The sequence below is a fragment of the Eleutherodactylus coqui genome, chromosome 1, assembly GCF_035609145.1.
Source record: "Eleutherodactylus coqui strain aEleCoq1 chromosome 1, aEleCoq1.hap1, whole genome shotgun sequence".
NCBI lineage: Eukaryota > Metazoa > Chordata > Amphibia > Anura > Eleutherodactylidae > Eleutherodactylus > Eleutherodactylus coqui.
This window is the reverse complement of record NC_089837.1, coordinates 102,634,135-102,660,309: the sequence shown is the minus strand read 5'-3', so window position 1 is coordinate 102,660,309 and position 26,175 is coordinate 102,634,135. Positions and strand designations below refer to the sequence as shown.

At 42.9% G+C, this 26,175-nt stretch overlaps 1 protein-coding gene across 2 annotated transcripts in view; it reads right to left on the bottom strand.

Moving 5' to 3' along the window:
- Positions 1-26,175, bottom strand: part of NGEF (neuronal guanine nucleotide exchange factor) — a 141,947-nt gene that overhangs the window by 15,251 nt on the left and 100,521 nt on the right. For both annotated transcript variants that reach the window (XM_066598250.1, XM_066598251.1), the window contains 6 exons: positions 25,472-25,746; positions 24,346-24,506; positions 23,165-23,317; positions 18,610-18,739; positions 4,193-4,267; positions 1,585-1,674 (listed from right to left, as the gene is read on the bottom strand). In XM_066598250.1, coding sequence (XP_066454347.1) covers positions 1,585-1,674; positions 4,193-4,267; positions 18,610-18,739; positions 23,165-23,317; positions 24,346-24,506; positions 25,472-25,746 — 884 coding nt within the window. The remainder of the gene's footprint in view (positions 1-1,584; positions 1,675-4,192; positions 4,268-18,609; positions 18,740-23,164; positions 23,318-24,345; positions 24,507-25,471; positions 25,747-26,175) is intronic.

Here is a 26,175-nt window from a genome sequence, read left to right as displayed (position 1 = left end):
AAAAATGATTTGTCAGTAACCAGGCTTTGTGTGCCTTCATTTACTAAGTTAAGCACCTGCGAAACCTACACTTTCAATCTCACTGTCTTATCTAAATCACCTTTCATAAATAGCTCTTGGAGAAGTCATTAAGGCGCCCTTTGCACTGACATATTTGTGTGTACAGTAGGCAGCAAATAGAACGCATTGATTTCAATGGGTTTGTTCACTTAAACATAATTTGCGCATTTCCATTCCGCAAAAAAACCCCGCAGCTTGCACATTTTCCGGCGCATTTGCACACCCAATGTCAATGTGCAAAAGTGCACACAATATGCTAGGAGATATATGAAGCACTGTGTAATTGCTCAGGAAAAAGAAAACATCTGAAACTCAGACTAATTAGCCATTTTAATCAGTGTGTATTTTTTTGCCACGTGCAAATGAACATGCCTTGTGGGCACAAAAGTACAGTAAAATATGCAGATATGCATGCAAAAAAACATTGTTCGTTCCATAAAAAAAACTAAGCTCATGCACACGGAAATACGAATACGCTTGTGTGAAGGGGGCCTAATGCAGAGTTTCACTTATTTTTTCTCCCTGAATGGTGGATGTTTTCTTAATGTGTTCAAGAAAAGACATGAACAGTCCATTTGTTTGGCTTGTTAGTTCAGTTAGATTCTGTCTGTCTATAACAGTCCACATTTTATTAGCGACCAATACAGAAATCCAGGCAATCCCAAAGGTTTTTAGAAAGCTGGTTGACAGCCAGTAATTGTAACATCTAATAGGATTATGACCCAATTTTCCCAGACTCCGAAAGGGAAAGTTGATCAGACTAGGAAACTTTACCACAGACATTGGTGCACATTTAGTAGTACAATCTAAAAGTTAGACATTGCAAACTTAAGACTATACAGACTTAGGATTTATTCACACGTCCATATATCGGCTGGATTTTCACGCCCGGCCAATATACGGTGTCCCTTTCTGCAGGAGGAGGAGGCGGGTTGGACCAGGAGTAGTGCACTGAGCTCCCGCCCCTTGCAACTGTTTGCAATAGTAGGAGCGGGACAGGGGCAGGGCTAAGTTCCACCCCATCCTGCCCCTCCCATTGCAAATAGTGGCAAGGGGCGTAGAGGGAACGGAGAGAGGGCGGGAGCTCAGAGCACTGCTCCTGGCCTGCCTCCTCCCCCCGCAGAAAGGGACACCGTATATCGGCCGGGCGTGAAAACCGGGACGATATACGGACGTGTGATTAAGCCCTTAAAATGTGCCAGATTTATCACAGTACCTTTGCTGAATGATAAATCTGTCAGATTTTAAGTCTGTCAGTTTACACCATAAATTGAGCTAAAATTTTGGTAGAATTTGCCACAATTTGGGGCAATTTAGGCCATGCCTCTTTTTAATCAAAGGAAAGCCCCTCAGCAAAAAAGGTGTCCGAAAGCATCTAGCACACATAGTAAATGTGGTGCCAAGCATGTTTGACAGTTTTCTGGTCCAACTTTCAGTAGTAAATAAGCCCCATTATTCCTCTTCATTGCCTGGTCTGTTTGTACACAAAAGAATGGACAACTAATATAAGAATAATTAACTCACCTTGATCTTAAATTCAAGTGTCTTCTCTATACTGATGAGCTGCTCTGTACGACTCATCTTCCGGACTCCATCATTACAGGCTCGCACCAGCTACATAGCACAAGACAAAAGTAAAGAGACTCTTAGGGTTTCCACCATGTTTCCAGCAACGGAAATCCGCGCATGAATTCCGCAGCTGTTAGGTTCTATTGAACCTAATAGCTTTCTGCCTGCCAATGCTCACAGGCAAAATTCTACCGCGGATTTCCGCAATGGGAAAGTATGGAATATTTGCAGCGGATTTACACCATTGGTCGGCCGATTGTTCAGTTTCAGCAGACATAAAAATGCTCCTAGATCAACGGTACATCTTCCCTGTGTGAACAGAGGGATATAGAGCCAGCCTATGGGGATGAAGGGTGGGGATTACCAGTGTCCGGCCCGTGTAAAAGACAATGATTGGAGCACTAATTGACATGCACATCGATCAGTGCTCGTTACACTCGTGTAAAAGGACCCTAGTTAGAAGCGGCCGGTGTACATTGCCATTAGGTCCCCAATGAATACAGAGAAACTTATTTCACATCTGCTGCTGCAAAAAAAGAATTACATAACAGATCTGTAATATAAAAGGTTTTCAATAGAGTAATAGAAGTCCTGCACGAGCGCAGCGCACACGGAGTGATCACACACCCTGCACATAGTGGGAAGGCCGCCTGCACATCACATCCAGGAGATCTGCTCTCTCATAAGTCTTTTTAGGTCAAACGGAAGATCAGATCTCTACACAAGGCACATTGCTTATGAAAGCTTTCTCCTTTCCACATATGGGATTGTAGCTCCCATGAGCGTCATGTGCAAGGGGCCTTAGAATGTCTCATTGACTGCAATAAATAGGGTTTTTTTTTTAGCTCTGTGGGATTCTATCCTGTTACATTGTAAAAGCATCTTCTATGTTCGGAGAAATATGAAGCTCTATGTAACTATGTTACAATGTCACAAGATGTGCCAAATGAAATATTGCTAGCCACATGTTGTGACTACAGAAGGGATCATTTATATAAAAGCATGGGGGTACTTTGAAAAAAAAAAAAAAAAAAGTTTTGTTTCGCAAGCCCTATTTGAGCAAAATTTTGCTCTATTCACCCATTTTTTTTAAGAAAGTCGACTTTGGCTTAGCTGGACGGCACCAAACAGATTTATCAATCATTTATATAGTGCATTCATATTGCACAGTGCAGTACAAAGATAGTCATCACTTAGGGAAACTGCCATAAATTATACCAGACAGCCAATCCAGTTTATGGCTGATGCAGATATGTTATGTTGGCGCATGCACAGCCCAGAATGTGCTGACTGTATTTGAAGACGTGCACCTCTTAATAGTCTATATGTTTTATAGGCTTACAGAGACTATGTAAAAGAGCCACTCTGGTGAAGAGGCAGGGATGGAAAAAAGTGTTCCACTAGATTGCATTCTGGAAGTCTCCTCTGTGTATTGCAGTCACTTCCATGCAGTGCAGCCCCTGTCTGATGCTTATCAGCCACAATCTTAAAGGTGAGATTTTCCCATGATGCATCAGAACAGCATTAGGTAGAGCCTATACCATTTCTGCCTGCTGGGGGGGGGGGGGGACACAGTTTAATTAGCATTACCTTCCATTTCACTAAAATAAGCTATAGCCCATAAGTATACAGTCAGGAGGATAGGCTGCAATTTCCTTTATTATAACTGTGTGAGAGAAGCCTCTAACCATCAGTTACTGTGATTGGAGTACCTGTGTTCCCCTTTAGGCAGTTTCTGTAGTGAGGATCATGTAATAGTATCACAAAAACTGAGAAATAGACTAGAAACTGAACACATAACCCCAAGTAGATCTGAGCTGGTCAGAATTGCGATCACATGACTATTTGAGAAAAAAAGAGGCCAAAAGTCTCAGCTAGAAAGAAATAACTAACCAAGGTAGCACTTATATATAGTGGGGGAATAGCTACATAATGACTGAAAAAAAAAGTGGCACTTCAAGTGGATGAGGTCAATTTAACTCTATTCTCTTCTTCACTTTCAGCTGCTAAGATCAGCAATGTTAGACTCGATATACTAAAAAAGGACATAACTTGCCAAGTCTGTCCAACGCCCCCTACTGCCTGATTTTGATTTAAAAAAAAAATCAATGTTGCAAAGATGGTAGTCAGAAGAGATATATGTTTTTTGACTAGCGTCATGGTTCCGGCATACAACCTGGCACCCACGTTTGAGAACTAAGTGCCCAGCACTCTAAATACCAGTTGGGCAGTGGGATAATTCACCGGTTTCCCCCTATTATGGCGTTAATAACACAGGTTCTGTAAAAATATAGTAAAATGAAAGCTGGGACATTAAAAAAAAAAAATCAATGTGGTTATTCAAAAGCACAAATCAGCTGCTGATTGCTCCCTGGATGTCTGCCGCTACTTCCCTTCTGGATTGCTACTTGGCCCCAGAAGTGACCTATTATCTCTGCAGCTCTATTTATAACATCTTGCCCCGTCAGGAGTTATGGTTTATAAGTGAAGACGTTGGGTCTGAAGCTCTAACATACTGTGTAAAAGCATATCCTCTCCGATTCCTCTATAGTGCGGTGCTTACCTTCTCCAGCTCCCGGTGTGCTTGTAGCGCTGAAGTCTCCCGCTCCGACCCCTCCTCCACTTTAGTCAGAATATTCTGCCAAGAAAAGAGTCACACAGACAAATGTTAACAGAAATGTTCTTGTATTGTCGACCAGCTATGTGATTTGGATAAAAGCTTTTATTGTGTATTTCCAGTCGACCAGTTTACTCTTTCTAAAGCCTCGCTGCCTCATTATTATCTCAGCTCCATATATCGCGCCTGCATTTTGGAGAGTGGATTTCGGAGCTTGGTGGCAGATGCAAGTCTAGCGCATCAAGGCAAGTCAAGTGGGGGTTTTTTTCTCTTTATTTTTAGTTTTGCCTCCTCGCTTTCAAAAAATCATAACTTTAAGGGCTCCTGTACACGGGCGAATTTTCCGGCCGCGGGGAACGCAGTGAACGCTCTCCCGCCTTCTCTCATTGCAAATAGTGCAGAGGAGGCAGAGAGGGGGCGGGAGCTCAGAGCACTGCTCCCGGCTCTTCCAGCCTCCTCCCCCTGTAGAGAGAGACGCCGTATATCGGCTGGCATGAATACGGGGCTGATATACGGTCATCTGAATAAGCCCTAAGGCTGAGATCACACGAGATGGAATCTCAGTGGAATTCTCGCTGAATGGCCACACCGAAAAACCATGAGAATTCTGCATGAAAAGTGCATCTTCAAAATCCGCGGCCTTTAGCTGTTGGCATTCCGCTGCGGCTTTCTCTCCCCAAAGAGAGGAGAAAGGCCGCTGCGGATATGAGAAAACGATTGAATTCCGCACCGAATGCTAGTTTTTATGTGGCTTGGCCACAGCATGTGGATGAGATTTTTGCAAAATCTCCTTCGCTTTGCTGGCTAATCCTGGAATTAGGAGCCACGGGCAGAATTGCTGTGCGGAACTTCTGTGCAAGTGTGTTAAGGGGTTCTTGCAACCCCTTTAAAATGTGAATCTTTTTGCACCTTAATTTGGGGTTTAAAGTTCCCTCCAGTTTGGGGCAAAACTGCATCCTGGGACTGGAGAGAATTTGGCCATTGCTGATTTACAGCGTATTTGCTGCGGGTTTTCCGCCGCACAAAGTCAGCAGCAGATATGCACTATGTGAAGGCGGCCCAAGAGTCATTCCTGGGAACTGCTTTTTATTCATTTTTTGTGTATTTTCCTTGTTTTGTGTTCCTTTCAGCAAAGATGAATCATTACAAAATTGCAGCCAAACATTTTATCTCAGAGTGTTTGAATATTCTGTAATGTATGTATGCGCAGTACCATCAGCAGGACGAAGAATCAGGACCTTTATGCACATTCAGTTACTGGATGTACAGCATTCAGGTGTGTTTTTTTTAAATCAGCAGATACTCTTCCCTGCTTGCATTGTTTTACTGGCCTGAATTACTGCTGAATATTAATATTAACCCTTTCCAATCCAATTTGCATCCTGATTTTCCTAGGAGGCTACTCTTTTTCTGCTGTTGTACAATGGCGCATGAGGTGACACGTTGGATAGGCTCTGACAGCAGAGAGGCTGGCAATATACAGTAAGAGAACCCCGACGGACGTCTTCCAACATCGGAGCTGTACAGCCTTAAATCATCATGTCTTTAGACGTCAGACAGTGGATTAGAAAGGGTTAAACTCAGTCATATTAATGACTTCTCTACTATATGACCAGGGAAGCTAAACTCCCTTTTCATTTCTTATTCTTGATGACAATGTTGTGGAATTTAGAGACGCTGGTAGCTCTGCATATGTCTAGCGGATGCAAAACCCCCCCCAAAAAACGTGTTAGCTGTATCTGATTACTGTATTGCTCTACTGACTAACACATAGAAGCCATTATAGTTGCTGCAGGGTAGTCACGTAGCTTACCATACCTGAAAGCTATCAGCCGAATACATGTTTGGCCAACAGCTATTGACACTGTGTCCCCCACCACCCTGCCTGCTATACATGGATGGTCAACCATTCATAGGTTTTCAATGGAAAGAGAGGAATTAGCCACTGCCAGACACCAATAAAAGGATTGGGCAAATTGAATTCTGACATCTCCAAACCCTTCTTACCCCCAGTATATGCCAATAGAGGTGTCTTTTCAGTTTTTTTTCATCCTTGCTGTATATATCATAAAAGCATTACACCATCATAAAATTGTAGAGTTGGAAGGGACCTCCAGGGTCATCAGGTCCAACCCCCTGCTCAATGCAGGATTCACTAAATCATCCCAGATGTCTGTCCAGCCTTTGTTTGAACACTTCCATTGGAGAACTCACCACCTCCCGTGGTAACCTGTTCCACTCATTCATCACCCTCACTGTCAGAAAGTTGAGAGTATATATCATTCTATTTGGCAAATGCCAACAATAAAGTCATTTACTACTCATGCCTCATGTTCCATCGGTCAGTAAGATTAAGGTTCATCATATCTTATCTGTTATGAATGCACAAATAGTTAAAATACCAGTCAGCCAACTGAACATTATAGTGTTGTGATCCGAAACTCTGCTGCTGTGGTGCGTGAGAAACAGTCAGTCATTCACAGAAGGGAGCGGTCGGACTCTGTATTATGTGCAACTGAGACAGTATATGGTTGGTAACATTCACAGAAACAAATAAACCAATATATTGCAGGGTTATCTACTGATTATATTATATAAACACACACTTACAAGCACATACATGCACACAATCCCTATTTAAAGCCTAAATCCAAAAGTTAAAAAAAAAATCAAGTATCAATGCAGCCAACTCAGGTATCCTACTCTTGCAGTGCCAAGCCCCAAGTCCTGGAAGCTGAGATGTGGGACATTGCTTATTGGGGTCCTCACACTTGAGGGCTCGGCTCACTGGCGAGTTCCTTTTCTTAGAATAATATGGCAACTCTGCCAAGTTGTACAAATTCACTTTGAAGTCTTGCTGTGACCACTAGCTCTCCAGTAATCCCAACCTCAAGTGAGTTACTGACCTTGGTGGACTGGGCAACTGGAGCTTGAACCTCCGATGCGACACTTCATGGGGCTGGAGCTACATTTCCTAATTCTAGTTAAATGGACTGGACAGTGTTATTTAGGCAACTGTCTGGCAAGGATATTTGAGAACTGAATGACTGTACTATTATGTACCGATATGGTAACTATACTATATGGTAAATCATAAGGGAGGGTATCAGTAGAAAGTACCATAGGTGCCAATCCACCTAGGGCCTGCCTAGACCCTAAGAAACAAGTTCTCATATCACACCTTCTTGGACACCTGTGCTGGATCTAAATCTTTATATAGTGCCAACATATTCCACAGCACTTTACTAGTCAGAGGGAACATAGACAGAATCAGACATTTTATACAGTATTAAACCTTTTATCTTTTTCTAATAACACTTTTTAAACCCCATTTTACATGAAATGAAATTTACATTTTACAAGAATAATAAATCACACCCCTAGAAGGAGTTGTCGTTCCGCTGCAAAACTCGGCATTAGGGATGAGCGAGTATACTTGCTAAGGCACTACTTGCTCGAGTAATGTGCCTTAGCTGAGTATCTCCCTGTTCGTCCCTAAAGATTCGGGGGCCGCCGCAGCTGACAGGTGAGTTGCGGCGGGGAGCAGGGGAGAGAGGGAGAGAGAGATCTTACCTCCGTTCCTCCCGGCTCTCCCCCGCAGCTCCCCGCCCCACGGCGGCACCCAAATCTTTCAGGACGAGCAGGGAGATACTCGGCTAAGGCACATTACTCGAGCGAGTAGTGCCTTAGCGAATATACTCGCTCATCCCTACTCGGCATGCAGTTACATCTCAGGCAGATATACAAATGATTAGAGTTGTGGGGTGATTAAATGAACAGTCTTACCACCTGAGGCTCTAAAAGTGGTTCCACCCTTGGCCTATAAGAAGGCTCTCACTACTTTGTTAGTGGACCTCTTTGACCACTAGACGCCTCTACGACACAGTTAACAGTTTGAGAGGGGCATATTATTGGAATGCGAATAGCTGGATGGTCATATCGACAAATTGCAGTGGTGTCATGAACTATGAAACTAGTCTTCAGTGATGAATCCAGGTTTAGTGCGGGAATGGATGATGGTCGTGTTCATCTCCAGAGATCTAGGGGTGAGGTCCTCAATCCTGTCTTTACTGTGGAGCGGCACACTGCCCCCACTGCTGGTGTGATGGTCTGGAGGGCAACTCATACGACAGTCGGTCACCCCTAGTAGTGGTATGAGGGACAATGACATCTCAGGGATATGTTCAGGACATCCTGCAGCCACATGTGTTCCTCTCATGGCGGCTTCCAAGAGGCATTTTACAATGGGATAATGCTCAGCTGCACACAGCAAAAAATATGCAATTGTAGAATTGCGCTTTTTTTGGTCATTCTGTATCCAAAAAAAACAAAACTGAGCTCACAGAATAAAGTTACAATGCAATGAATAGGATTTTCTCATTGCCAATATCTAATCCGTTTTGCGTTGTGTGTGTCAGTTAACAATTCTACAAAAAGTATGAAGCTCTGCATTTTACTATGGGGCTACTTCTGATGAGGGGTTTCTAATATTTCGGGAATTTCTATTTATGCATTTCCCTAATGTAAATTAGGGGACATCTTTACTCAACATGCCCACTCAGATGCCCATCAGTGTCTATACAGAACCTGGATGGGGGGGGGGGGGTATGGGCATTGAATGGTTATGTACAGAGTCTAGGCTGCAGCAGTAACATCTCAGTTTCTGCATGATCACCATGTAGGCAGATGCGGCGCTCATCCTGTCCAAGAGGATTGAGTTGTTTAAGCTGTCAGATCTGTTTCTGGGGGAAACAAATAAGCTGTAAATCTATTAGTAAGCAGACAGTGATTAAACCGTAGTGTGATAATGAGGTTCCTGAACGCTACAAGTTATAATACAGTTATGCTGGATGCTTCTTAGTCCCTGGACACTCTTTGCAAGTCTGACAGTCAGTTCTTCATCAAGTCTCTATAACCTGCAGCTTATCTCCTTCTGAAACATGGTCTAGTAGGATTAAATGGCTTTAGATTTGTTTATTCAGTAATTTATGGATATTAAAAACACAGCTTCGCGGATAAACCGTTGGGGAGCAGGGCCGTATGAGGAGCAGGTGTAATTCTACACTGCCCATACTGTAGCGGTCCCTGAAATTAGCCTTGGGGAGAGGATTGTTAATAGAAGTTATACAATGTATAATGCCTAGTGCTTAATAACATATTCTAAGGGCAGTAGAAGTATCTGTCGACTCAAAACACAGGCAGAGCTCCGCTGATTGCGGCTGGTCCCTGCACTCATCAGTTCAAACAGCATAACAAGTCCAGGTGCCAGCTGCAATCAGCGGAGCTCTGCCTTCATTTAACCCATTTAGGACCAGCCACAGTAAATTTACGGCGGCTGGTCCTGGGCTTAGAGCATCGCCGATAGTAAAATTACAGCGGTGCTCTAAGTCTCCTGTCTCTGCAATCAGTCAGAGGCAGGAACGGGTTATCAGCTGTTAGTGACAGCTGATAACCCGGAGCAGAAGGCAGGAGGGGTTTTTAACCCTTCCTGCCTTCTGCTTCCCCGATGGAGAAACTGAAATAACATTTACTTTCACTACAGGAGCCTCGGGGGGGGGGGGGGGGGGGTCATGTGACCTCCCGGGATTCCCTGCTACTGCAGAGCTGGAGGGTCAGACTAGACCCTGGCAGCTCTGCGGGTGACTAATGTCACCACAGGGGTTGCTTTCCCCTGTAACTAGGGCTCCTATGGATGCCCCAGCTACAGTGGGAAAGTGTCAAATAAAGTTAAAAAAAAAAGTGAATGTCCCCCAGAGGTCTTCTATGACGTCATGAGGGACATAGATAGTAAAAAACACAATTACATACATTGAGAAAACAAAATATATATATATATATATATATATATATATATATATATATATATATATATATATATATATATATACACACACACACACACATATTATAATGAAAGAAAATAACACAATTACATACATCAGTAAAACAAAATAACAGAATAAAACAATAATATATACATAAGAAAATAATACAAAGCCGACGCCAACCAAAACCGTCGTTGTATGCGCCCTGTAAACCAAAACCACACATACTATATATCAAAACGTCCAAAATAAATAGAGGAACCCATTTCCATACTTTATTTTAGTGTAAATATAAAAATAATTTTAAAAAAAACTATAAATGTAAAAAAAAAAAATCATTTTTTTAAAGCATTTTTTACCCCCAATAAAACTAAAAAACGGGGAAAAAAGTCAGTGAAAAAGATATTAAAGAAATAGTCCTATATGTCACGAAAAAAAAAAAACGCAGCAGAAATAATTTTGGTAGCTAAAGAAAAAAAAAATGGAGCAGTAAAACTGCCACATGGGTAAGATCCCTAAAAAGTGTCTGGTCCCTAAGGTACAAAACAGCTTGGTCCTTAAGGGGTTTTTGGTGCTACAGTCCAATAGCAACCCAAGGCTAGTGACACACGTTTTTTTTTCTTCAAACACCGCAGTAATTGTGGTTTTTGACACTTTTTTGTTGCTTTTTTGCTGGGTCCATATATAGCTGTAGCTCAATAGTGAATTATGAAATGCACTACAAACGTATTTTTTTGTAGTGACGTTTTATTTTCTCAGTTTTGGAGTGTTTATTTCCTTGGCGGGTTCTTGCCGTTTTTCAATATCATGGCATGCTCTGCAGTTTTCCCATTAGTTTTAATACAGGATAAAAAAATTGACAGCAAAAGCATATAAAAATGCAGGCATCATAAAAAAAATTCCAAAAAAAATGACTATGTCTGAAGGAAGCCTTAAAAAGGGTTGTCCACAAAATAAACTTATCTTCTGCCACAGGATAGGAGAAAAGTATAGTATCTGATCATTGGGGGATACTAGGGCCTTCAATCAGGGGTGTAGCTAAATGCTCATGGGCCTGGGTGCAAAAGTTTATTTTGGGGCCCCCAATGTCTCTTATCCCTTTAACACAGAGGCGTAGCTTCAAGCTTCTGTTGCAAAACCTGTAACAGGGCCCCCAACTCTAATGCTTTTTCATAGTAGAGGGCTCCCTATATGGAGAAGAGAGGCCTTACGGGCCGGGCCCCCTAAGGCTCCTGGGCCCAGGTGCAACTGCATCCCCTATAGTCACGCCAGTGCCTCCAATGCATGCAAGAATGTGGTTACGAAGGTCTCAGAATGAATGAACTTATGGTCCTGCATGTGGATCACCACTCCGTTCACCCCTATGAAACGTCTGCAGATAGCCAAGTATGCAAGCACTTTTACTTGGCTATCTTTGGCAGTCCCATAGGGATGAATGGAGTGGTGGTGCTCATGCAGGACCATAAGTCCAATTAGTCTGGGACCTGAATTGTACTAAACATGTGCCAAGTTTATAAGGCACATGCAATTTTTCATACACCATATAGGGGCTGGACTGCCTCTGCTGGGTGTACATTGTAGAAGAGTTTAAGCAAACTGCAGGCCATGTGCCAGACTCACAAACTGCACCATTTTTGCCAGCAGGGTATTGCCCGCAGCAACCAATCATGTTTGGTACATTTCTAGTGCAGGTGGGAAATGAGAAGATACATTGGAGTGGTTGACCAGGTTCAGCCATTCAAGGCTCTAATTTTCATAAATATCCTACAATGTTACCATCAAAATTGCTGTGAATAATTTTCCTTAGTAACACTTGTAGTCATGGAAACTATGAGCAGGCAATGGTTGTTGCCATGGTTACAGATATTTTAAAGAAGTTAGTTTTTTTTTACTCATGGTACATAGGCTCATTTTAGATCTGGTGCAAGGACAGGAATGGTGGTGCTCATGGTAATCGGCTCCATTGCAAAAGATTCTTAACCAGTATGTTCAACGTCCTTCACTGGGAGAACAGCATACTGAAGTTGATGTCAGGAGAGACTAAAAAATACTATCTCTGTTCTTGTAATCAATGGAGCAGATTTATTAAAAAGGTGCATGTTGTCATTGTGTCAGATTAAAATTCATGACCGTTTGGGAAGGTGTAGATTTGCACTATAATTTGCGCCAATTTCTGGTGCAGGTGAAATAGAAAATCCCAGTCCTTCCCATTAACCCTGCCCACTCCCCGTGGAACCCTGCCCCGATTCTTGACACATTTGAAATGTGGTGAGAGGCTCAAAAAGTCTCAAGTTTTGGTGCAAATATTTTAATGAAACTTTTTTTTACACTATAAGGCCGGTTTCACAAGACCGAGAATCTTGTGCGAGATTTGTGCATTGCGAGACGCACAACTCTTGCACGAATATGAACCCCATTCTTTTGAACGAAGTGGCTGGACTGCATATGATGCAACTGAACGCCACTTAACGGACCCCAATGATTATAATGGGGTCATTTCAGTTTCCAGATGTCTGACCAGCAAGATTTGACAGGATGAAAAAGCAAAGCATGCAACATTATCTCGTACTGTATTGTAACGGAACTCTGTGATCGAGGTGCTGAATAGAACCTCCAACGCTGATGTGAACAGGCCCTATATTTGTTGCGCCACCAGAGCTGCATGGGCAAGAGGGGCAATGCCCACTGTGCTGATGTCATCTCACACTTTGTCATGGCACTGCCTGTAGAATGCTATCATTTGAGCACTATGTATTGGTACTATGTACTTGCTGTAGGCCTAGTATTTCAGATGTCTTATGGCAGTAGGTCCAAGCTACAAAGTACCATTTGAACTATTTGATTACACATTAAGGCCCTTTTACACTGCAAGATAAAATTGGAATAAGCAAGCAAACAGCAATAAAGTAAATTGTAACTTGTTCACTTGGCACGTATTTACACTGAACAATAATTGGGTAGTTTTGATGGTTTATTGGCTCATAATCACGCCTCTAGTCACCCTTGACCTGCCAGGTCTTTCTATTCAGTAAATCGTATTATTCATATGCCAGGCAGCTGGGCGGAAATCAGATGGAACCCATAATAGTCCGTCCGGCACTGTATGGGCCTGAAGGTATGTCCGGCTGTTCAGGGGCTGAAGGAATCCCCTGCTGCAACTCTCACAGCCACAGCAGGGGATTGCGATGTTCTCACATTGTTTTCAATGGAGCCGGCGCTTCTGCCACCCGCCCCATTGAAAACAATGGGAGATATTGCAAAAAAGTAATTTTTTTTTCACGCAGCATTGGAGGAGTGAAGCCATCACAAATGAGAATGAAACCATTGAAAATCATTTTCACTCACTCTCACTGCGCGAGAAGGCCCCTTAGCCTGATGTAGTAAGTTTTGTTATCAAAACAGCTCTGCCATCATGTGTATACATCATGTAACTACACGCTATGCCTCACACTCATCAATTATCATAGCATCAACATGGCGGGCTACAGAAAATTAGCCCGGCACCACACTCTCATGAAAGCTGTCTAGAAGAAAATCTATCTTTGTTGTCCATAGCAACCAATCACAGCACAGCTTTTATTTTACCTCAGCAGTGTAAGAAATGAAAGCTGTGCTGGGATTGGTTGCTGTGGGCAACATAGATTTTCTTTTGGACAGCTTTCATAAGAGAGTCTGGTGCTGGCCTCATTTTCCATGGCCCACCTATACAACAAACTTCTTTGGAATGTTGTTGACCAGGAAACATTTTAACTCTTTCCAATCCAATTTTGGATTCAGGGTTTCCTAAAAGGCTTTCTCTTTTTGCTGTTATACAACAGTGCCATCTGCTGGCTAAACCCAGTGTGTGCGCGCCAGAGAGGCTCCGACAGCAGAGTGGTTGGCAATAGATGGAAAGAATACCCTGTCGGACATCTTCTGACATTAAAGCTGTACAAGCTTCAATCAGAATGTAGGAAGACGTCACACAATGGATTGGAAAGGGATAATTAGATGCGCTAAGAAAAAGGGCTTATTTACACGAGCGTATATCGGCCGGCGTTTTCATGGCCGGCTGATATACGCTTCCATCTTAGTAGTCCCCCCCTTCCATCCACCTCACCGTCTCTCTGCTTCTCTCCTCCGAGTGGTTTGCAATAGGAGTGGGCGGGACGGGGGCGGAGCTGAGCTCTCGCCCCTTGTCTGTAGCCAGCAATAGAAGTGGGCAGGACAGAGTGAAGCTTAGCTCTGCCCTGTCCCACCAATCTCACATTCTAAACCACTCGGAGGGGAGGACAGAAGGAGAGAAGCAGAGAGTCGGTGAGGGGGAGCGAAGGGGGGAACTGCTCAGACGTAAGCGTATATCGGCCGGCCATGAAAACACCGGCCGATATACGCTTATGTAAATAAGTCCTAAAAGAAATGCCTGCGGAGCCTCTGGAAAACTTCCACCAGTGGCTACAAAAGAAGGTCAGTGGGGCGACACGCAGAGGAACCTCCGTATTGGTTTACCTTGAGGTTTTTTTGTGTATCTGAAACAGCTGACCCCTGTGGCTTTGCAGACCTGCACCTGAACATGGCATTTCTAATGCTGCGATTTTCAGACACTGTCTGCTCTATGTACGCACATTTTAGTGCTTTTTAACGCACTCTTGACCCATCACAATGATGGGGTGCGTTAAAAAAAAAAGGCTGTACCATGCGTTAAATTGCCGTAAAATTCCGCAATTTCCAATGTGGTGTTTTGAGAATGCATGTATGAGAGCGGCCTTATATATATATATCCACGTTCAGGAAATGATTCAGTATATAGTTAAGAGAATCTACCTCACCTCTCCATAAACTGACTGCCTGAGCAAACCCAGTCATCACTTGCTCATTCATTCGGGTGAATGATTTCTTGCCAAGTGTAAAAGTACCCTAATAGAGACCCAAAGATCAGTTTTTTTTTAATGCACACCAGAGTCCTTTAAATGCAGACCCCCGACCAGACTATCCCCAATACAGACCATAGCCCAAAGGCGGTGCAAACATTTATCCCCTGCACTCCTGCTCACTGTCCTAGACAACGTCCCAACACTGAGGCCTCCGCCGTCTGCAGTCGTGAACGGAGGGAAGAGGGGTGGGGGTATATTTGGTGTCTGGGAGTCCCGGAAAGCTCCCCTTTGTCCACTATTTTCCCAGACTTTCCTGCCAGAGTCGGCACTGCATGATTTAAGCCAGGAGAGAAAAACCCTGAAATCTGATGTATGCTACAAAATAGTTTAATCCTACATTTCCTCTGTTATATAATAAAGGTCATTCTTAATTTTGAGCCAGCAGTGATAAATAACTAGTGTGACCTCCCAGGCTCAGGAGGTTGGAGGGACGCTTTCCTATATAACCATCCTTCCTGACTCCGGCGCTCCTCCGTTCTTCATGTTTATGCTTCTTGCAGACCAGCATATTGCACAGAACTTGTTCTCAAGTCTGTCTACAAGGAACAACGCTCCATTTATTCAGCACCAATCTGCTCGATTTGGAGATTCTAAAAAGAGGTGTCAGAGCGCGACGTGCTTTGAATCCATTCTGGGGATGAAATCAGGCTTGGGAGGGTTCAGCTGCGGTTTGTAAATGACTATGCAGCAATAAGGTGACCACACCGAGTATTAACACAAGGATTATTCATCAGCAATAGGCACTAGTTGTGTGGCTGTACTTCTGGGTAATATTTGCAGCTTGTGGCCAGTTTAAAGGCGTTTTAAGGTGTGTGGAAGGGAAATGACGAACTTCAGCTAATTGTATAGTTAATGCTATAAGGAAATCATTTTAAGGGGCGCACATCAGACTGCTTGTTCCAATAAACCTATAAAAGATCATCCTACCTAATGAGCCGTGAAGACAAAAAAGAATATTAATGGTTGTCTGATACATTTTAGGACTGCGTTTTATGGGATCGCTGATGAATCTATATATTAGGGGATCCACTCTTGTCCAGGCCTCTTAGAATACAGAAGCTGATTGGACAGAGTCCTTACTACTGCTGGAGCCAATAGACTTCTTCAGACACAAGCCCATCCTTTAGGGTATGTTCACATGGCACAACTGCTGGAATTTTCCACTACAAATTCGGCCTCTAAAAACCGCTTTCAAATCTGTGACTTACTGACGCGATTTTTGGCGCACACAGATTTCGCCCCATCAATGGGCAAATTTTGCAAGTGGAATTCCGATGCGGTGACGTATTGCAGTTTGACTCAATTTTTAGAAATGGCATTCCGTAGCAAAATTGCTATGTGAATATACTTTGACTCAATCATTTTAAAGTGAAGGCTACTGAAAATGGCTCAAAAATGCACAAAAAGGGAAAATAACTTGTACTTTAAAGGGGTTTTCCATCTTTTTCTATTACTGAATTATCTTCTAGAAAGGTCTTCAAGTGACTGGGAGAGAGTCTGCAATACAATTCTGGGCCGCTACACAATGTATGGAGCTATACTAGTTTTAGCATGGCACAGCTCGGAGAAACCGCTTAACGTGGGTGTTGGGTGTTTTGAGTCTTGGGAATCTTTTATTGATGACTAAGGATGAGCGAGTATACTCGCTAAGGCACTACTCGTCCGAGTAATGTGCTTTAGCCGAGTATATCCCTGCTCGTCCCTGAAGATTCGGGAGCCGCCGCAGCTGACAGGTGAGTTGCGGCGGGGAGCAGGGGAGAGCGGGCGGGAGAGAGAGATCTCCCCTCCGTTCCTCCCTGCTCTCCCCCGCAGCTCCCCGCTCCGCGGCGGCACCTGAATCTTTAAGGACGAGCAGTGAGATACTCGTCTAAAGCACATTACTCAGACGAGTAGTGCTTTAGCGAGTATACTCGCTCATCCTTATTGATGACCTATCCTGAGCATTGGTCTTCAATTAACAACAGGCTGGAAAACACCTTTAAACTCCTCCCAGTTGCCCAGTTCTCCTTTCCCTTCTGTTGTTTAGTGTCCTGTCCACTCACATTTAACTTCTTATTCTTTTTGCCAGAGGTCAGAATAGGGGGAGGAACTTACGGTAGGAAGAATCGGTAATATTTATGTAAATAAATGTAAAATTTGCATATTGTGAACACATAGATTATATTGAGACTAGAATTGCAGTAGTTTTTTTTTCATTTGCATACTGTATACATCAATGGAATTTTTAATTTTAATTTAAAAAGTTTTTTTTATACAGCAAGTGACCCCCGCATCCTCACCACGCTACAACAGAATGAAAAACAAATAAGACAACTCTCTCTACATCAATTAGCTCAACGTATTCTATTTCTGTGCAGTGTTAGAAACTCATAATTCACAGCAATGGGGAATCGCACAAAAGATGCAGAATATTATACATAGTGAATGTGGGTGTGATAAGGGATGTTATAGAAATTCTTTGGGTTGCGGTTCTTTGAAACCAAAGTTTTACCTCCATACAAATAAAAGAAAAATTTCATCAGGTCCATCGGACTCCTTAAAGCGACCCTCTGATTTTGGGACAAAATTCTGTCCCAGGGCCGAAAGCAGGTGTATCACTTGCAGTTGTTCTTCAGCCGTACCTCTGATCCATTTTCGGCCATTCAAGATGGCCAATTCTCAGAGTGCATTATTAGGTTAGAGAGCAAGTATATTGGTAGTCTGATTGACCAGTCCTGATCATGTGAGCAGCGCTGACCAATCAGAGAGCAGTGCACTGTAGGTAACTGGGAAGGCTGATATCAGGGTCTAGAACTGACCAGGGTTGCCAACCAGAATTTTTTTTTCTGAACAAATTATTAAAAAAAGACAGATAGCCAACATTTTTTACGGACACAACTGTACTGAATGGTAAATATTGTAAGTGATACATGTCTATTGGTAAAATACCGATATGAACTCAAAACCACCATTTACTGTGAGCTGTAAAATGATGATCATTAGAGTCATAACCTGCTCAAGTACCACCGATCTCAAAAATATAAATAAAAATACAGATGCATGCATTTTTTCAAATTTTTTTTTTGAACAGACTTTGGAAAAAAATTCCCATATTTTCACAGGCTGTCCAAGAATTACTGTACAGTTGGAACTGGCGGATTGGTGGGGCAACAGAGAAGAACAACTGCCGATAATATAACTGCCGCTCTTTCCTGTCCAGCGACAGAATTTTGTTCGAAAACCGGAGGCTCACTATAATTAGCAAAGTATTTTCCCCTAAAAGCATTGCTTCTTTTGCAGAATACCTCCACACACTCACTGTCATGGTCCCTGTATGGCAGTGAACAGAGGCTATATCACTTTATACTAAAAGAACCATAAAGGCTGTGTGTACTGACGTATAGACTCCATGCCAGTGTGCATGAGCCATAAAGGTCCATGTACATGGCACTGGTGGGTGACTAGACCCTGTATAGTGGCAGCCCCTTTGCTGACCTAAAGCACAGTGCGCTGCTGTAGGGTACAGAAGTAATGCTTCTAGGGCAGAATGCCCCCATAGTAGGCATTAGAACATTACACAATTCTTCCTATTTGGATAGAGTTCAGTAACAAAAATAAAGTCTTTGGAATATTGCTCATACGACACCTGCACCAGGAGTTTGATCCGTGTGATCCTCTGAAATGGTAAGATGAGGAATGAGGAGAACGGGAGCCCTCGGCAAATCGGATTAGTTTCCAAATGTGCCACTGCTTCTCGAAATTCTGTCCTTTCTTGACTGACAAACAAGGAATAAAAAAAAAATAAAAAAAGGTGAACACTTTTTAAAAGTAGACAATATAGGATTAACTTTGATTAGGACCTTTGCTAAGATGTACTTCCAGTCTGTGTATTTCATGGACAGCACATAGACCCGGACCCAATAAAGCCAATTCGGCTACACGCAGAGTCATAGGTTTTCACATAGACCAATAATCCGTTTTTATCCTATTCTGGTCCGTATCATTGACGCAAATCAGACATGCAATGTCCACTGCCCCCACGCATGGATGAGGTGGCTGTGTACTGTCTGATGCAAATTGCTCCCATAAATCTTGACTGTGTATAACTTGCATACACCTGTGTACATAGGTGCTTTTTTTTTTCACAGAATAGGCGATTCTAATTATTTTCGCATTATATTTTTTTTTTCCTTCAAAACCCCTCTTCTGCTATGCAGCTAGAATTTGTTGCTAGGGAAACCAGTGTTCACCTAACTTCCTAGCAGAAGAGGGCGCTCCAGCTGTGCCTGCACTGTTCTCTCTAGTGCAGCTGCTGACACAGCTGTGCCCATAAAACACTATTAATGAATCCCGTTTTATATATTTTATTGATCTTTAGACGTATGGCGCTTATTGCTGCAGGATAGGATGGAAATAAATAAAAGACACAAAAAAAGTGAAGAATAACCTGCACACCTTTCGTGGTTTTACATTTACCTTCTCCACCATTCCCCCAGTGTTAGCTCTGAAAGCTCTCACTGCAGTGTGTTGAGCAGCATGCCGAGTAGTCCTCCCATTCTAAAACTGGAATGGGCAGCCTGTTTAGCGCACCGCTCAGTCCATTGCTGCAACCGGTTTGAGTGCTAATACCAGTTTTTTTTCCCATTAAAATCAATGATAGAAAAAAAATTGTTTCCGTTTGAGTCCATTCCATTTGACGTCTATTTTTTCGCACAAGCAATAGCGCAGCAGACTGTGCTTTTTGGCCCTGCATATAAAAAAGGTCACAAAAAAAAGATTTTTTTCTAACAGATTTCAATGGGAAAAAAACCAGATCCATTTAAATTCAGAGAAACGGAAAGTCCTAATGGAGGCCAAATGCAGGTGTGAATGGGGCCTTAATCACATATTAGATTAGAACCTTGCTTAACATTTTGATATGCAAATAAAAGCTTAATTGTTGCATGAGACTAGAAAACGCCTTAATATTTATAACACAATCTGCTGACAAAGCTTTGTCATTTGGCAACCCTCCAAAGTTGGGAGCTAAAACATACGCTAACATGAAATATTACCGAAACAGGAATTTAATATCAATACTACATCAGATGTGGCAGGACAATTCTAACAAAATAGGACGCATGGTAATCCATAGGTTATCAAATAATAGATTAGATTCAAAAGGCAATAGCTGCGATCGATAACATAAGAAGTATCTAAAAATGTGCTTCTCTGCAGAAAATGGACCAATAGGGTGTAAAATAGAACTGTGGGAGAAGTTATTTTATCAGCATTTTGCATTTCATTCATCAGGACTACTCCCATTATAATGGCTGTTTAAGGGCGCATTCAGACGATCGTATATCGGCCGGGTATTCACGATATACAGCGTCCCTCTCTGCAGGGGGAGGAGGCTGGAAGAGTCGGGAGCAGTGCTCTGAGCTCCCGCCCCCTCTCCGCCTCCTCTCCACCCCCTGCACTATTTTCAATGAGGAGAGGCGGGATGGGGTGGAGCTAATTCCCGCAACTTAGCCCCGCCCTGTCCCTCCTCCTCTCATTGGAAATGACGGGTTGTTCGCCCCGTGTGGACGAGATTATTGACAAATCTCGTCCACATGGCTGGCTAATCTCGGGATTAGCGGCCGCAGTCGGATTTGCTGCAGCGAACTTCTGCAGGCAAATTTGGCGGCAAATCCGCCCTGTGTGAACCTAGCCTCATTAAAATACATAGTGCTTTGAATGAAACATCGTGTCTGTGTCAGAGATCTCAAGGAACTGACACAACAACCACATTATTAGTGCGGTTCCCAGCTCATGGACCATTTGCAGTGTTCTCTTCTAATATGTCAGAAGTTTGCTAAAAGTGAAATCATTTTTCAAACTTTCGGAGACATCCGAAGACTCACACATTATTTGCTCAGCTATAAACGTTTGAGCATGTCATGACAAATACAGTATTTCCCATGTTGTAATTAAAAGGATTGCATCATAGCAGTTCCATTCAGATGCAAATAAAATTGTTCAGACAGTCATAGACTTTTATACACATGCTAACTATAGATCCTGGACCAGATCCAAGGAGAACGGTGACCCATTTCTTCAGCGATGGAAGGCGCTTTGAAGTTGTTACATCTAAGTAATTCTGGAGCTTCCAGAGTATAAACATAACCAATATGTTTTAATAAGATATATACCGTCCTAATAAATAAATGTAAGAAACCTATACATCATACAAGCGGTGATTGGATACTTTTAGGGAGTGATTACATAAATCATCATAGTGTTAAGGCTGCTAGACCGGTCACTATTCCTTGTGAAGGGTATTAGAAGTTCACACTCAGGGAATCGGAAACACCAGAAAATATTAAATCACTGATTTTTTTTTTTATTTGTCTTTGGTTAAATTATGAAAATTCTATTAAAATATTTGTTTTTTTTAGAAAAGCTTGTTAACACCCAATGTAGCCTCCGTTACATTTCACAGGTTGTCAGGAGTCTTTCTCAGACCAGTCATGCAGCTATGTGATAGCAGGGAGTGTACTTAGGTAAGCAAGGAGATTTCAAGGCTCTGAGAAAGCTGGGAGAGAACCTGTAATGGCAGTCAGACTGCACATCCCTCAGCCTGGAACAAATGTACCCAAGACATAGCTGAGTTGGGTTTGATTTTTCACACACTTGACAATGCAGGTCATTATCGTCATCATGATTGTTGGTTTTGGTTTTTAGCCTTTTTGTAGTGGAGATGCTTAAATGCAACTTTAGGATATTGATCCTATTGCATATGTACTGACCCACAGTTGTCACTACGAAGTGGTAATCTTGATCTGGGAAGGTAGGATGGGATGCATACAAGTGTTTTTACATGTTCTGATGGTTAAATATCTTCTTTGTATGGACTGAATTGTGGTCTATATTACAGTTGGTGACTGGAGGATCAGAGTTTAATATAGAGGGATAGAGCAGCCCCTGTAATTCAGTATTACTCAGTATATGTCTTGCCTCTCTGCCCCTCAGCTCAATACTGTTGGAAGACCCCTAGAAGTTTGTATGATTCAGGAAGGAGAGCACATGGGGTGTAGCAAGCAGTGCAAGCAATTGGTCGGGGAAAAGTCATCTACAGCCTTATTTCTGTGTCTGAGAAAAGAGTAAGGTGCCAAATGCAATGTTCTAGGATTTGTCCCAGAGCCCCAGTTAAAAACCTGGATAAGCAGTACAGGATTTTGTTGCACATAACGGTATCTCCAGTCACCGCCGCTGAGCTAGAATGTTGGCAACTGACTCTAGGAAATATCAAACTCTATGCCACCAGAAGCTACCATTAATGCAAGTTTAGCTGTTAACCCCTTCCTAAGGCCTAGTGCCCACGGCCGCAACGGGCTCCGCAAGCGGAATTCTGCAGCGGAGTTCGTCACGGCGCCCCCCCCCCCCCCAGAGACCCCATACTCACCTCCGGATCCGCTGCCCGATGTCCCGCATCCCATGCTGGCGTGCATGCGCAGTATAGCGCATTTCTGCTGCGTGATACGTGGCGGAAATCCGCCCGTGGGAATTAGGCCTAACTCTTGGCACTCCTTTCCACTGGGGGACCTGCACTATCCTACACTGTAACACCGTTCCCAGGAGTAGAGACCATCAGATACCATCTTGTCCCCCATCATTGACTGTAGTCCAGTCGGGTAGGAGTTAGAGACATTAGCCACTGTGATACTAGCCTCCTGCCCCAGCTCTTTACACATAGGTTATAATACTAAATGAACTACCAAAAAGAGTTTAAAAAGGGCATTTCAAGTAATTATTATTATTATTTTTTTAAATCAACTACCTAGTCTCAAGTGAGGCCCAACACCAAGCACCCACTGATGATCAGCTGTCCACTCGAGCCACTACATGTGACAACTAGCACAGATCCTTACACTATGCAAAGGTCTGGAATGGCACCATAGGTTCAGTCCGATTGACTTCAATGCAACCAAGTCTGCAGTACCATGTGAAGCTACTGTACAGCGTATAAAGCGGTGCTAATTCTGGCATGCAACACCTCTACCAAACAGCTGATCCCAAGGATAGGTTTCCTAAAAATAAAATAAATTTATAAAAAAACTGGAAAATGCCTTTAAAGTTAAGCACATAGAAAAAAACACACAGAATGTAGAATGCCGAACATGGAGAGGATCACAGAGATTTCTTAGTTACATTTGCATTTCTGCCATTGCTGAACTCACAGCAGCTTCCTGTACGCTCTCTCCTGATAGGTCTGGTTGCAGACATAGGTGACATAAACACTAAAGTGATTTTCTGCATGCTTGAATACAATGTCACACACATCGGAAATCACCAAGTTCTCCTCAAATCTCTGCTCCAGATCCAGAAGGAACCTAGAAACACAGAGAGAAAGATGCTTACATTGTGAACAAAGGATAACCCGGAGTGGAACATGCTAAAAACTAACTCTTTGTGTCCACCATCCGAGTGTATTATATGTAATGTCCTAATTGTTGGAGTACTGTGCAGCTAGGACTATATACAAGTCCTCCACTTTAGTGGAAGTCTCGCTGGATAGCGCTCTGCCAGTAAAAAAATTGGGCAGGCACTCTCTCAGTTCAACCTTAATGAAGCGACAGATCGTTATTATGATCGGCTTTCAGGAATTAAAGTGATAAACGTAGCAATCAAAGTGAGCCGAATTATCAGCTAATGACAGGAAGTACCACAACATAAATGTGGGAGCTATTTTATCCAAGTCTTCCATTGATAATGGGTTAATCGGAGTACAAATTTGTATGGTTATGGTACCTGCCCTGGTACCATAAGAAAGCCCAATCTATGCCACAAAAATATTTTTAAAAATCTTTACTGGATGGCACTGGCATTACTATAGGGGATGCGGATGCCCCCGGGCCCAGGACCCTTAGGGGGCCAATAAGGCTTCTCTTCTGTATAAAGGAAGCCCAGTACTATGAATAAAGCATTATAGTTGGGGGTCCTGTTACAGATTTTGCATTGGGGCCCAGGAGCTTCAAGGTACGCCTCTGAGTTAAGGGGTTAAGAGAAGTTGGGGGGCCCCAAGATAAACTTTTGCACCCGGGCCCATGAGCCTTTAGCTACGCCCCTGCTGGATGGGATATGCTTGTAACCTCTTCTGACCTCTATAGATCACTCTCCCCTGTCTCTGGCTGTCTTTAGATATTCAGTACGGTTGTGCATATATTAAAAGGGGTTGTCCAGGATTTGAAAAAAATAGCACCACACCTATCCATGGACTGTGTCTGTTACCGCGGCTCACTCCATATAAGTGTATAGGGTAGAGCGGCAAGAACAGACAACTTATGGATAAATGTGGCCTGGACAACTCCTTTAAGACCTTGTTCTACTTGACCTAAGAACGTCATATGTAGCCATGTACCTTTCACTAGTCGACAGGACCTCAAGTACATTGGAGAAGATGAAGTGCATTTCTGAAGGGTGTATGGTGGCTTTCAGTCTTTCACTCTCCATGAAGTGAGAAACCAGAAGGCTCAGGCTCTTGTAGTAAGATGCTTCTGAAGTCACCAATTCAAACATTGCCTAAATATGAACAAGATATAGAAGTTACAAATACATTTCCCAAGATCATAGGTTGGGGGGTGAATCATAAGTCAATCTATACTGACCATAGATTGTTTATAGTCTATGGTATAACAACATTGAGCAGATTAAAGGGTGTTTCCGAGTTACTTCTATACAGTTTCCCCATGCCCAAAACTATTTAAAAAATATATATTCACCGCAGTGTCAGACCGCCGTTTTGGCAGTCTGGCACTGTGGCGTTTGATAGGTGATGTCACCCAGTCAGCAGGCCTGATGGCATCCCTGCTGGACTCCTATTGGCTGCAGAGCACACATGGATAAACAACCCACGTGACTGCTGCCTTCAATGTAAATGAAGCACTATGGCGGCAGCCAGCAGCGGTGTGGAAGCAGCATGCAGAGGCGGGTAAGTATGTGTATTTTTTATTGCATACAAACACCTCATCCCACTCCCTTTTACAGTCCGCCAAAAAATTAATAACGGCAATGACCTCAAAAACAAAGTCACTTAAACTCTGCCGCTGGTCTGGATCCCGATACTGCATTTAGAGAAGGCACTGACTCCACCCTCTGGCACCTGTGTTCCTACATGTACTGTAAGCAGTGCAAACACTGGAGGGAGGAGCCAGCATCCAGACTGGCGGCGGTGGGCGGAGTATGAATGAGCGAAAGAGTTCTAATACATATGATAGCTGTCTGGCTGGAGGTGCGCACAGCAAGGGTTTTTTTTACAGGCCTCCAAAAAATGAATAACGGCCCTGACCCCAAGAACAAATTCCCGGCTAGGCCGGAGGTTTACTGGCCAGGTGGCAAGCCTAGTCACAATTCTGCAGCCCGAATATTATAAAATGGATTTGTAGTTCCTTTACAGTTCTAGATATACCTTCTCATTGCTTTCTGATCATTCTCTAGTTCAATATTTATAGATTCTCACTTTTTTTGATTAGATATCATGATCTCACCTCTTGAAGCTTTATTTCTTGAGGTTGTAATACAGTTAGCACCCCGCTATTCTTGATTTCAGGAAGATCTTGCCATAAGTTGAAACAAGAGCTAGTGTTCTGAAGGCGGAAAAAACTTGAGTTTGATCTCTGATGCTCTGTAGGTGGGGATGATCCCTCTTCTGGGGTTTTGGGACTATCTGGAGTCTGAGGAGTTTGCACATAATTGTCCTGAAGTCTTCGAGCTTCAATCTCGTGTTGTGTAGATTTATCTCTGTATTCCTGGTACAGGAACTCTCCAGGAAAAAGACAACATCAATTAGCATCAAGAGCAAATAGAGTTGATACTTGACATATTTATGGACAAACACACAAACTCTTGCATCACGCATGAATAAGATTGCAATCATTTATAAATAAGCTTAGAACAGTATAACCAATTAAACTGGAAAACAACCCGTTCAGGTAAAAGAATCACACTGTATGTTAAAAGAACTGTATATGGCAATAAAGAAAGAAATATAATATAGCACACATTAGGGAGAATGGAAAAGGGGCATGCCAGACATATTTCTTGTCTGTTCCAAGACACCAACAGTCAGGGGCATATATGGAGGTGAGGACGCCCCATATTTAAAAACATACATATGATCATTAAACTGGGTCTTCCTCCTGATTCTTAACCCCTGGGATTAGAGGACTGGGTACTTGTTTGCCTCATCATT